At 41.9% G+C, this 14,139-nt stretch overlaps 1 protein-coding gene across 2 annotated transcripts in view; it reads right to left on the reverse strand.

The window, feature by feature from the left end:
* Positions 1-3,182: 3,182 nt before the first annotated feature.
* Positions 3,183-14,139, reverse strand: part of ephb6 (eph receptor B6) — a 33,659-nt gene continuing 22,702 nt past the window's right edge. The window contains exons 6-19 of one of the 2 annotated variants that reach the window (XM_018682692.2): positions 9,327-9,482; positions 8,661-8,932; positions 8,124-8,205; positions 7,222-7,346; positions 6,950-7,112; positions 6,563-6,677; positions 6,415-6,470; positions 5,899-6,015; positions 5,556-5,803; positions 5,222-5,440; positions 4,988-5,137; positions 4,282-4,466; positions 4,003-4,161; positions 3,183-3,422 (exon numbers count right to left, since the gene is read on the reverse strand). In XM_018682692.2, the coding sequence (XP_018538208.1) occupies positions 3,317-3,422; positions 4,003-4,161; positions 4,282-4,466; positions 4,988-5,137; positions 5,222-5,440; positions 5,556-5,803; positions 5,899-6,015; positions 6,415-6,470; positions 6,563-6,677; positions 6,950-7,112; positions 7,222-7,346; positions 8,124-8,205; positions 8,661-8,932; positions 9,327-9,482 (2,153 nt within the window). In that variant the 3' untranslated portion in view covers positions 3,183-3,316. Of the gene's footprint in view, positions 3,423-4,002; positions 4,162-4,281; positions 4,467-4,987; positions 5,441-5,555; positions 5,804-5,898; positions 6,016-6,414; positions 6,471-6,562; positions 6,678-6,949; positions 7,113-7,221; positions 7,347-8,123; positions 8,206-8,660; positions 8,933-9,326; positions 9,483-14,139 lie in introns of both variants that reach the window. The other variant, XM_018682691.2, reaches the window with a different exon arrangement.

The raw sequence follows: 14,139 nt of genomic DNA on the forward strand, positions 1-14,139 counted from the left end.
ATCACAGGTTTCATCTCCATGCTGATAAATTACTTGTAAACTGCTGAATCAATCGCCTTTAACAGTATTTCTGCTCATCCCAGTTGTAGTGTATGGGTATTTTGCTGCAACATTTATAGGTCATGACTAACAGGCAGGTTAACCACAGGATAAACAGGGTTTAGGAAGACTCTATAGGAGGCCCTGGTAATGGTTGTAGATATGGCAGTCATTTAGTATTGTGGAGATAATAGCTGTTTACCAGACGGAGCGCGCCATCTTTAAGTAGTGTCATAAAGACCAGTGGTTTCCAGTCTGTTAATGTCTTTATAAAGAAACAATAACACCATAAAAACATGATTTTGCGGCTGTGTGTCTGCTGTTTCTGAACCTACGTACCAGCATCTCTTTCACAACAAGGCGTTAATAAGTGCTGGGACACCGCAGCAAACAATTATTACAGACATCCCTTGTACATTGATGACAGTTGACAGGTGCTCTTATTCAGTGACTTCACACAAGAGAGCTCAACGATCATTATTAAAACAAAAGCAACTGGTTTATTGATTGGACTTCTGAGGCACCACAGAGAGCCATAATCTATAATAACAAACCTTAGCTGTCTCATATATAAATTTCAAATATTCCTAATTTTAGTTTTATCTCAAATTCACTTTAAAGTGAAATTAAATAAGATTCTGTGAGGTTATATCTTTTTCTATCATCTCTGACTGCAGAATGACAAATGGAAAGTTCCATGTCTGTAATTCACCATGACAGAAATATCAAGCACAATGCCTCATTTCAGAGTGTTCTATTATTATATACATTATAGTGTTTGATTAATATTATTTATTCATTAACATATAAGCTAATTTTAATGTAGTTTTGAAGGTGGAGCTCATTTTAGCCACTGTATATACTACTTCAGTAGCTTAGTTTATTACAGCACAATCATATTTTATCAGCTTTTCTGCATAAAATCATATCCTGCAAAATTATACGTACGCTTTATACGGGAGTAAATGTTCTTAGTTACCACCACTGGATATTTCCTGTGTTCTGAGTTGCTCAAAAAATGACCCAGCAGTGACATTGAAATAAATGTGGGGAACAGTAAACACATTTCTGCCTGAGATACAGTGAAACACATCACAGGGTTCGTGTCAGCGGCCTCACTATCGGCCCAGATCTGCTCTGATATCAGTGAGACATGCGGGGAACCAGTCGCTGTTATCCAAGAGCTGCTGATCCCAGCAGATCACAAACTCTGATCTGACTCAAACCTGCTGATCTGTTCAATCTGCTGAGTGAAGCGTTCAGTCTTGTGAAGGTGATATGATGTGATCAAGGTGAATATGAAGCTGCAGTAAAAATGGTGTAAACATTCTCATATTTCTCATTTGTGATGAAAATGATAGCTGAAATGACACTGATGTTCTTCTGACTTTCCATGTAGCACCACTGTGAGGTTCACCTTTGTGGTTTTGCGTGAAATGTCTCAACAACTACTGGATAGAGTGCACTGAACTAGCATCAGGTCAAAATTTTAATTTGACATTCCCGTCAGTCTTAGCTGTACTTTGTGTTTCAGTGCTAGTTGGCAAATGTTAGCATGATAACACACTAAACCGAGAAGGTGAGCGTGGTAAAAAAAAAAAAAAAAAAAAAAAAAAAAAGATAGCTGCAAACATTAGCATGTTAGCATGCTGACATTAACATTTAGCTGAAAAGCACCAGTGTACACAAAAACATCTTCACAGAGCTGCTAGCATAGCTGTAGTTTTATGTTGGTCTGCAGGCTTTTGTCTGTGTTCTGGGTCTTTTTCACTCAGTGTTAAATAGGTAGCACTAACTTGCTTCTTTTCATGATTTTTTTTTGTTAGTGAGATATTTATATCACAATTATCTTCAAATACCAACTGTAATTTTTTTTTCTTTTAGCTGATTAAAACACTTAAATTGATATGGATAGATGACATTTAGTAAAACGAGGCAAATGTGTTTTTAAATAAAATCATATCATTTATTTTACAAATTTGCACAATTATGGAATAGTGGTGAACACTCATACAAGTAAACACAGCCAATAATGTGTGTAGCCTGACACACTTGTCACACGCGCACACACACACACACACACATACGCGCACAGCATCATGTACAACATATACCTGATGTACACATCAACACAGCCTCATATACAGCACACACAAGTCACAGACACACAGGTATGTACTTACAAAGCATTTCGCCTTCTTCCTTCAAGTGTAAATCAGATCAGATTTTGTCCATCTTTCCCATTTCACACATTCACAATGCTTCAATGACTCAGTGTCTTTTACTCTACCAATCAAACCAAAAACAGGTGAAATGTGAAATGTACAAGGTGAGTGCTGTTCGGTTCTGCCCTCGTCACAGATGGACATTTGTGTTTGTGGCTGAAGTGAAGTTTGTAGCGTCTGACAGCATATGAGAGGCCCCGCAGTGAGAGTGAGTCATACAAACAGGGTCACTCTCAGACCATGGATATGTCTTTCAAACAGGGAAAAACATGGCTTACAGTTTGTAAAAGCATCTTTTTGTTTAGTTTTTGTTTTCCCAATTTCATGGCAGTGATTAATATCTAACCTCAGTGTTTGTAGTACTGACTTTGGACAGGTTTCTGTAAGCTAATGGCCTTGTAAGCCAAACCATAAGCAGCTTGGTACTACACTGTTTTCTCTTTTTAACATTTGGCATTTTAAGTAGAGAGGAAATGTTCAAACTTTACAAATAACTCAAAAAATATTAGAAAAAGGCTTTGATTGTCTTCACGCAATTCTTTGTGAGGAGATATCTCCATAAGTATTTTAACAAAAAAAATATTTTTATAGTTTTATTTTACTCAATGAGGGTGGGGAAATTGGACAGTTGGGGGAGGGACAGTAGTGGAAGAGAAGGTGAGAGGTAGGGTTGCAGATGGGTGAGGAGAGAAGAAGGCAGACAACAGTAAAGTGTAAACTAGTGAAAAACATTGAGGAATCTTTAAAGTCCTTCTTCTCCTTAGCAACTCCCTAACCTCACTTTGATCTGGACTCCAGCTCCCATAGTGCATCTTTCTTCTGTTATTCATCTTTAATGACTGGCAGGAAAAGTCCATTCCTCTTTTTCACCCCTTCTGGTTGTAGTGTCAGGTTTATCAGGACACACTAAGCTGACTCTGACACAGACTCTTTTTATTTTGGCTTAAAAACGTGCTCCGTGAACATAAAAGAGTTGAAGAAACCAGACACAACAAGGAGAGGACTGTGAAAACCATAGAAATTCATGGCACAGGTTGTTCTTTAGTTGGATTTCACACCTCCACCTGCCCCTGCGTCAGATGGGCCCTGAGCTGCTGGGCTGCACTGACGATCTTCCTCTGGTGTCCCAGCAGGCTCACCCCGAGGTTCTGGACGTCACTGGAGGAGAGAGCAGATGAAACAGTGGGTTTATTTCAACAACACTTCAGCTGATATTTTACAGGACAATACTGGTAGTTCTGTGGTTTGACTCAACAAACCCAAGCATTAGGAGCCCAAGCATTTTATTGATAGTAACATTATTCTGATGCTTTTTATGAACAGTGTTGCTCGTGGTCAGTATTTAATTCACTACTTTTTTTTCTTTTCTTCCATACAAACTGCAGAAAAGTATATAAAGTACAAAGTACTGCAATAAGTCTGACTAATGATGTTAATATTGGAGGATTTTTAAATTAAATGTTCCCTAAATACTGACAATAGGATATTGAATACAATTAATTTTATGTTGATTATGTTTCAGTTGTGGCAGTTTCCTACCTTTCAGTAGCCACTGGTTTCAGTTCATACTGAAACATTCAGATAAACCTTAAACTTGCCTGTGATAGATAATCCATCACAGACAATATTAACATTTTGTCAGTGTTGTGAGCACTGACTAGAAACTGAGAATCTTAAAACATTTGATGTGGTTTTCCTCTTTAATCTGAGAGTCACATTAGTAGCCATCTACACTCACTCCATGGTGAGTTTGCTGACTCTGTCTAAAGAGTCCAGGTGTGCCCGATCAAACTCATCCTGATATCGCTCCATCCTCAACGCCTTCAGCCAATCGCTGACTGTTGCCACTGATGATAAGTCTGTGGGGGTGGGGCTGAGCAGTGGCTGAGAGCAGCTCCTGCAAAGCGAGGAAATGTCAAAAACGAGAGCATGAGAATCCATAAAAATAACAGACTGTGCATCAGCTGCTGCCTCTGACATGTTTGGTACGAGCGTTCGCCAGAAGCCGCCGTCTCACCGAGTTGGCTCCGCCTTGAGGGAAGCAGGGTGCCTGATGAGCCGATCCAAGGAGGACAGGAGGGTGTCGAAGCCTGGCCGGTCCCCTCGATCAGCCTGCCAGCACTGGAGCATCAGAGAGTGGAGGGCAGGAGGGCAGCTGTGGGGGGCAGGGAGACGATACTGATCTGCTACTGCCTTCATCACCTGCGAAGAGAGAGAGAGAGAGAGAGAGAGAGACTCAAGACGTAAGTATGGCAGATGGTGTGAAGAGACTTGTGTAATTGCCTTACATAAAAGGTCATGGACCACTAAGGGCCTGCAAGAGTGACTAAGAGAAAATTATGCAAATTCCAGCTGCCTGGCATTTTGTCACCATTTAAATGTGTCTAGAATAAAGAAGAGGGGGACAGTGATAAAGTACATTTACTAAAGAAGCTGTCTTCAGTTTTTTCTGTTAGTTGTCCCATATTTTAAGAAGATACACTTTTATTCCACCAGATTTTAAAGGAAAACAGTGAGCAGTTTACACCAGTTTGTTAATATAAGGGCTGATTTACCAAATATGGTTTTACTTGTAAAGGAAAGATAGGAAGGACTTTTACTTTTAACTGCATATTATACAGTGAAGTGGCTAAACTTGCACTTAAGTGAAGCATTTGAGTGCTTTCCTATCACTAATTTATAATCATTTTTCCATCTCAGGCTCAATTCTCCCCCATACTCACTTCTTGATTGCTCATGTCCCAGTACGGACGCTCTCCGTATGACATCACCTCCCACATCAGTATGCCGAAGCTCCAGACGTCGCTGGCTGAGCTGAACTTGCGATGCTGAAAAGCTTCCGGTGCCGTCCACCTCACAGGAATCTTACTGCCCTGATGTAGGACAATAGAGGACAATGACAGTGAAGCAGTGACCAAAGAAAAAAAAACAAAAAAACTATCAGTCCCAGAACGTACCAGTGAGGCAGTGTATGTGGGTATGTTGTGGTCCAGGCCCCTCATGAGTCGGGACAGGCCAAAGTCGGACACCTTACAGACCAGGTTGGAGTTGACGAGCACGTTTCTGGCTGCCAGGTCCCGGTGGACAAAGTTTCTCTCAGAGAGGTATCGCATCCCCGCACCAACCCCCCTGAGCATCCCAACGAGCTGGAGGACGCTGAACTGCCCCTCGTTCTCCTAGAGGAATGAAGAGGTCAGGATGGAGGCAGCAAATAATTTCTTTTTTTATATATGTGCTATCACAGACAACATGCCACAGATGGAAACTGCTGACAGTGCATTGTTCTCTCACCCTCAGGAACGCGTCCAGCGGCCCGTTCTCCATAAACTCAGTGATGATCCTCTCCGGGGGGCTGCGAGTGACCACGCCCTCCAGCTTCAGCACATTGGGATGGTCGAACTGGCCCAGGACCCCCGCTTCACTGAGGAACATCCCCCTCTCCCTGTCAGACGCCCCCCAGCGAAGAGTCTTCACCGCCACCAACACCTCCCTGCGGCCAAGCGGACGGTAACGACCTCGAGAGACTTCGCCAAACTGAGCTGGAGTAGAAAGGAGGAGGAACAGATTACGCTTTGCTGACAGTTCTCACAAAACTACATTAAAGATTTCAAAGGAACAAGAGTGTCAGACCTACCTGCACCAATCACTTCTTCAATCTTCAGGTGAGTGGGATCTATCTCACGGGCGAACTCTTTGACCGCCTCACTGGGGTCCTCATAAGTGGATGGGTCCACATAATACTTTACTCCACCTGGAATCAAAATGCCAAAAATTCAAAAAACATTTTTTAACCAAGTCTGGCATTTCCCCTGTTTCAGGTATTCAGAAAAATACTGAGCCAATTTCTCCTTGTTTGAGTGACATAATAAAAGATAATAAAAGCCTCCAGAGGAAAAACTCAAAATAAATTTTATATCTACTGTATATATCTCCTTAGCTTTTATTTGTTAAACAAATGGAAATGGAAAATGAAATGAAACGAATCTAAGTCACAGAGCTTAATTAAGCACAGTGTCTCCAAATCATTTAGAGCAGTGTTATAATGTTTGACATTCTACACAAACCAAATTTCTCACTTTAAAATCAATAATTGAATAAATTAGATTTTGACTAAATCAAAATACATAAAATTAAATATACCCACACTCACCTCGATTACTGATGTACCTCTGGAGTCGGTCACTGTACGGACTCTCCCTCCTCTTACTGCCGCGTGAAAACAAAAACAAATTGCATGAATGTAGACATCATTAAAAACTCATCACACTTCTGCTCTGATGCAAAGATGAACCACCTACCTGCGAAACACCACCACAACCACAATCGCTGCCACAACAAGGAGAAACGCCGCCCCACCCATCACTGACCCAACCAGCAGAGGAAGCCGATTCTGGATCTGCTGCGAGTGTTCTTCTGCGGGAAAGAAAGGGATGAGGCTATCAGCTGTAATGTTCGTCATCGAGAAGGTCATCAACTATACAGTCAGGAGCAAATAGTATATTATTATATTTCCCTGTCTTTCTGCCATGTTCCTTATGTGATACCTCACTCTCATGTAGGTTCTTTTTCTGTATATTAATCTCTAATTTTACCCTAAACATGATTAAATTCCTCCAGTTGTGTGTTAATTACAGTAATGCACTTTGACTGAAATGGATTTCACTGGTATTAAATAAGTGTAATACCCAGAGGCAGTGTGGTGAAGTAGATGGTGTTGCTGTAGGGGCCGAAGCCTCGTTCGTTTCGAGCTCTGATCTGGAAGGCGTAAATGGAGCCGGGAATCAGAGAGTTGACGGTCACAGTGTTGGTCTCGCTGTACACACTCGCTGCGCTGTCCACATCTGAACCCTGGGGGACACGGAGGAAAGACGTCTGGTGAGTCTCGTGCTGGTTTGTGCACAATCATGCACAGTATTCTTGGTAAAAACCTATATGTGTGACTTTTCACCAAGTGTACCTTGTCATAGTATCTGAGTTGGTACTCCAGGATGTCACCATTGGGCCGGTCTGGCTGAGGCCACGAAAGAGTGATGGAGTCTGGGGCTCGGCTCAGCTGGTGCATCATGGGAACTGTACTGGGAACTGTGGGGGAAAACAGATGACTGATGTATTAGCTGGACTGAATTTTCCCCTTGAGGAAGGTGAAGCTCCCTCTAAATCATCTCACAACTTTTCAACAACAGTTTTGCTGGAGTGACAGCAACCACATGGGGGCAGCATTACAGAGCCTGTGGAGGACATTGAACAAGCATGACAGCGGAGTGGGAGTTTTTATGGAGTGCCAAGCAGGATCTCGTTACAGCGACTGTGCTGGCAAGACCGGTTAAAAAGAACTTTCCGGCATTCCATTCATTTAATCAATAAACTCTGAGAGCACATGCAAAAGGATTTGAGATAATTTAGGTTCACTGAAAGTTCCAATCAATCTTGATCAATTTCTTGGAAAATTGTGTAATGGTGTGCTTTGCTTGCACAATGCCCCATTCTCCTCTACCTCTCCCCACTTGTCTGTCTCTTTCTGTCTTTTCTTTTTTTGTCTTCCCATTTCTCATTTGTCCCTCTCTCGCTCCACGGTGACTATAATGGGATCTGACAGGATATTGTAACCTCGAGCAACCTCCTGTCCAGAGAGCAGCGGCAGAAAAGATGGAGCAGAGAAAGACAGCGAGAAAGAGAGAGAGAGAGAGAGACAGAGAGGGGGAGAGGAACCTCAGACTCTCTCTCTCTCTCTCTGTCACACACACACACACACACACACACACACATACACACACACACACAGTATCTACACAAACATCACCATCAGAGCATCTCCTCCTCTTTGATCTCGCCTTTTCATCGTCTCTGTCCAGCGCTCACCTGACTGGCTCGTAGTGAAATTGATGCTTGTGTATCGAGCTGAAAAAGGACTCAAAGCTGACACCTCATTCATGGCTTGCACCTGTCAATAAGAAGAACACAGATGTGACATTCAGTGCTTTTGTTTTCTTCCTTATTTGCTTTTATGACATGCTCCAGTGTTTGAGAAACAAAGCCTGACACGTGCAGCTGTGTCGCTCGGTCAACAAACACCAGTAAATGGGAAATATCTGTCCATTATGAATAAGAAATAAGCTATGATTTAGTTGAGCTTCGCCGAGCTAAATAATACATGTTAGTGTGTATTTGCTGATGTGGAGCTCATGGAATAATACAGCACAGAGGATCCGCCTCCTCTGTGGCTCCGGGAAATGTTTCACCATTCACAGAAATGTCTTAAGAACAACTTCCATCTGGATCCACTGAGTCAGTCCAAACACTCGCCGGTAACTCAGACTAGGAAGCAGTTCAGGTTAAATAGTTATTATTGTAAAACTAACTCACAAGGTGATAGCAGAGGGTGGTTTTTCACAGTACCTGTATGAGATAAGTGACTCTGGTCAGCAGGTTGTTGAGGGTGACCTTGGTTTGCTTCAGGTTGGTCTGGGAAGGGCTGAAGGTGACGCCCTCCCCGCACCAGGAGCACGATGCCGGGTTGGTGAAGGTGGGTGAGGGGCAGATGCGACACACAACCCCGTACCACACTTCGCTGCGGCCTCCCATGTCCACCGGGGGGCGCCACCTTAGGGACACCCCACCATCGCCACTCTCGTACTCCCAGGTCAGAGAGACCGGAGCAGATGGAGGAGCTGAGGAGAAAACAGAGAGATAGGGGAGAATGGGAGGGGTTTGACATACATAATGTAAGCGGTGGACACTTGAGATGGAAGCATCTGTTAAAAAGTTTAAGATATGAAAGACGCTGCATGCTGGCAAAGGCATTTAACAAAGTAAATGTAATGGAAAGTATTTTATATAACAGATTATGGCAGTGAGGCTATTTAAGCTGAGCAGGCACAGAAACTAAATACCTAACAGGTTTTTTTTCTGCTGGTGCAAGTAAATTTTTCTTCATACTGTGATTTAAAGAGGAGAAGAGGATGGATTCTGTTCACTGACTGTACATCTTGGTTCTCACAGCCTGAGTCTACTGAACAACCCCCAGAGAGAAAGGCAAAAAACAAACAAACAGACAAAGCTCACTTGTGCAGGCAGATGAGTTGGCATCATTGGCGGCCCGGTAAAAGCCACTGCGACATTCACACACACTCGATCCCTCCTGGCTGGTTCTACTATTGGAGGGGCACACCGAGCAGGGAACGGAGCCCGCGACGGACTTGAAGTAGCCCACAGGACAGGCTGCAGAGAGACACCAGGAGATACAAGGAGGGTTGAGCTTTTTACAGAATTTATGATCAATTAAATGAAGTGATCTCTGATTCATTGGTGTCCAGTACTGTGCCACATAGGTCATAAAAACACTGTCCCTCTCTGCTGATTTTACCAAATCCTGTAAACCAGCTTCATCCAGAGAGAAGGAACCGATCTGAAGTTTCATGAAAAGTGAAAAACTGGAAGAGATGCCATAACGGTGAAATTCAAACTAAATTACTGTTAAACTGTTAGTACTTCTATTTGTGACTAAAATACATTAAATATCACAATAAGTTGTTCATAATTGACTTTAATAACAGCTGTTGACAAAAAAATCATCTTTCTAACATATCACAGAGCTTTAATCAGCAGATGGAGTATTACTCGGCTGTCAGATATTATAGAAGTTCCATGACATCTCAGTCAAAAGCTTGAGAACAGGCCAGTAAATGGACGATGAGATAAGATTGTTTTGTCAACTGTTAGGATTAAGTTTGGCTCATGATCACAGAATCACTAATAGAGATAAACAGAGTTTAAAGAGGAGAAGATTCAGTACAAATGAAGCTCTAATACATTGAGGATGTCATTAAAAAAAGCACAGGAGTTAAATAAAGTGAAATATTTTCCACATCCTTGATTCAATTTTAGATAGAGTTCTACATAAAATGACTATTTTTAACTTAAAAACCAAATGAACCTTTCAAATCTCAGATGGCTGAACAGCCTCAACTTAGGCGTCACAGAATGCTTGAACTAAATAACACACAGGATTTCTTTATATACAGTTTGTATACTTCCAATTTGTCCTGTTTTATTTTTCTGGTCGGTCCTGTCCCAGACAAAATCAAACAGCAGACACTATTTTTGGGTAAAGCATCAATTTCAGCTTGGCTTGTGGTTCCTCTTGAGTCAAAAGTTCATCTGAATCACAGTGGACTCTGTTGTTTGTTGTTGGCTTCGTCCAGCACAGTCATTTAGTTGTGTTTACAGAGGAAGTGGCCCACGTTAGCAAAGAGCAGCAAAAACCGCCTGTCACACACACACAAGCTGAAAATGACCGCGCTCATTCTGCATCAGTGTTTTGGGAAAAAACCCTTTTTGTTTTCTTGCCGAAACTAAGACGAGACGACTGATATCATTCTCATGTCTGTATGGAAAATATGAAGCCACAACCAGTTAGCTTAGCGTAGCATAGAAACTGGAAACAGGTAAAAGCTAGCCTAGCTTAGTGATAGCACTGTGTAAATCCAATACATGTTGTTTTTAAGCTTTTGTTTTCGTAAGATTTAAACAAACAACAAATAACACATTTAGAAGGGAGCTTTAGAGATGCCGGTAGGCAGAAACTTTTGGGTCCCTCCTTTTTTTCCCTGGTCTTCACAACAACCTAAGCTAACTTGTTCCTGAATGAACGGTGCAGGGATGACGTATTTTCATAGGCCGACCTGGAAGTTAGCATCACCCTTTGAATTGTTACAGAAAATAAGCTCAGTGACCAACAAATGTTACTACTATGATACTTACATGTTTTATTCAGCAAGATAATATTCACAAATGAACACATTTATGATATTTGAAGCCTAACTACAGTGGCCAAAAATAAAAAGACAATGTCGGGCTATAAACTGTGCCACAGTTGTATTACTTCAACATCACCACCACTAAGCTTCCAACTTTTAATTTAATTTAGAACACTTAAATCTTCTACAAAATCAAGTATAAACACAACAAGGCTCTAAATCAGTTTTCGTGTGCGGTGTTATGATGTCTCATTCAGCCACTTTGTTAGCAGCTGCCTCTTTTACATGTAAAAGCCTGAGAAATCACATGGGAAATTTTCTGACATATTTTATATCATAGGATAAAATGTGAAAATGTCTCAAGCTTGTGTTGACCACAGGCCTTATTTCAGCCATCTAACAAAAAACATATTCAAAGTACTTTGAGACGAGGAAACCTGGAGTGCTAAAATACTAACTTATTTCCAGGTTTTAGGACTCATTCCCACACCACTCTATGACTGTGAATTAAGGACTATAGAATAGAAAATGATGAGTTAGAGAACAGCTGGGAGTCGTTCCTGATTAACTCTGAATCAGCTGCTGAACAGCACGAAACTATAACACCCCCAAGTAAAGTGATATATCACACTGAGTAGTTTCTATGAAGTGCCTTCATCACGTCATGATCATCACACCATTAGTACCGACCCTGTTTGTGCCCCCTCAAGTAAAATGATATCATACTGTGCATTACCAAAAATCTCAAATCCATTCAAGTTCAGTGTATCCAGAATTATTTCTCTCTCTCTCATGCACACACACATTAATAAAGTTCTTTCTTTAAAATACCATTTGAAGCTGGAGGCTGTTATCTCAGACTGTTGTGTTTTACGGTGGAAAATCTGTGAAATATGCCATTTGTTAATGTCAACAGCAGGACGGTTGAGTGCAGAGGTCAAGGTGACACACACTTCACTTTGTGCCGCCGCCTGCCAGAATCTCGGGTGCTCGTCCAGAGCGGGACTATGAGAATATTGAGAGTCCTGCCTCTGGGTTGGTCGGCTGCCATTTTCACAGTGTGCGTGTGTGTGCACGCACGCACGCGCCTAAAGCAGTGACAACTAAAGGTTGCATCGTTCAAAAAAGGAGTCCCTTTTTCTGTAAGCTAAATGTAGTGTGTGGGTATATTCTTATACAGGGAGGCTTTCATGTAACTTTGAGTGTGTAAATGGCACACCTGATAATACCTGACCCTGCAGCTTAAAAGAGGGACCATCGCATATGTATTTAAAGAGTATTAAAGCGCTCTGAGAGTTGGAGTATAAGAGAGGATGTGTGTGTTTGTCCTTTATGGTCAGGGAGCGAAGCCCTGACTTTATTTCTCTAACCTTGTCAAGAACATGTCTTAAATTTGACGTGGTGTATGTTTGTGTGTGTGTGTGTGTTTGTGGATGTATGTGTGTATACTAGATGGAGAAGATAAGAAGGCAAGATGTGAAAGAGGGAAAGAATAAACAGATAAAAGGCTTTCTGTGTTCTCACTCGTCTCAGAGAGCCGACTTTGCTTTCAAACAGGTGTGAAGAGGGAAAAGAGGAGACGGAGAAAAGTAAAAACGGATGTCGAGAGATCACAGAGGGAGAATAAACCAGAAAAAGGGAAGAAGTAAACATGAAGATGGATAGCCCATGACAGTTGTAGGATGAACAGCAGGATTATGTAGATGAGTGTGAGATGATTGGTGAAAAAACACAAGGAAACGGCGAGGGAAAGACAGCAGGAGAGCGACAAAAGGGGAAGAGAGGGAAAGATCCAAGTTCCTCCATCTTTTATGCCCTGGCTGCACATTACCAGATGTGTTCTCTTACGGTTCTGACATGAAACATGACTTTGCTACAAAGCCTCTCAACGCTACTGCTATGAGCTCCGGCAACAACTCGACCCCCTCCTCCTCCTCCTCCTCCTCCTCCCATCCTCATCCATCTGATTATGGCGGCCAATGACAGTGGAAGCCCTCTGCCCTCTCGTTTGATCCGCAACCCTCACCTCCCCCCTGGCTACATCCATCCACTTCTCCCTCCCTCTCCTCACTCTGTCTCCAAGCAATAAAGTCAGTTCATGGCCATTACAAACAGAGACACACATGCCTTTACAGCAATGCACCCAGTAGTCTTCAGGTTTTGGTCTGATCGCTTTGTGACATTTCACTGATTTTAGAAGATAGTTGGCAGATAAACTGATGATGAAAGTATCTGTTAGTTGCAGCTCTACTCACCTGACAGAAATCAGTCACTTGTATATCCCAACTAACTTTATTTATAATTTGAAGGTACTGTAGACATGAGATGCTGCACTATAAACACCTCATCTGTTTACTGTTCAACTACATGCAGTTTTCCATCTGATTAGTACCTGTGTGCAATGGCAATAAAGCTGAATCTAATCTAATCTAATGGCCTGATGAGTTCATGGTAATGAAATTAATAAGAGTGACGGGAGTAGGAATGGAAAAAGTCATATAGGTACATCTCTATGAAGACATAGGTAGATAGAGAGAGACTAGTGTGTGGCAAAGGATTAACAACAACTGACAGAGTACAATTGAAAACAAAGATCCTTCTCTGAAGAGATAAGCAGAAATAGAATAAAAGATGGCAACGAGGTGAGTAATTTGACGTTAACATAATACTTTGGTATGTAGATCAGTGACCCAATTTCCCTCTTTCTCTCTTTCTCTCCCTCTTTCATGCGCTCATTCCCTCTCTTGGCTCCCAGCATTAATCTCTCTCTCTTTCTCTCTCTCTCTCACACTCACACATAAGCTCGGTCACAGATGCGACCACACAACAGGAGAGGTGGATCCACATGGTTCAAACTATGCCTTTCCCTGCATCCCTCCATCCTTTGTTGTTTTGTTTTTTTCTACATCGTCTTGTTCAGAGCAGCCTGAAAACAGTCGGACACTGAATGTTATGCGTTCTAATATCATCTGTTTCTATGTAAGCTCTGACAGCACACCGTCATTTGTAAAAGCAAATAATTCTTTGTTGGATTTTCTCACATGAACTCGGCACAAACAAGGAAATATACTGCAGCTAAAAGGGAAGCGGAACTTTATTTAAACAGTAAATAGTAAATT

This window comes from Lates calcarifer, linkage group LG15, assembly GCF_001640805.2.
Source record: "Lates calcarifer isolate ASB-BC8 linkage group LG15, TLL_Latcal_v3, whole genome shotgun sequence".
Lineage (NCBI taxonomy): Eukaryota > Metazoa > Chordata > Actinopteri > Centropomidae > Lates > Lates calcarifer.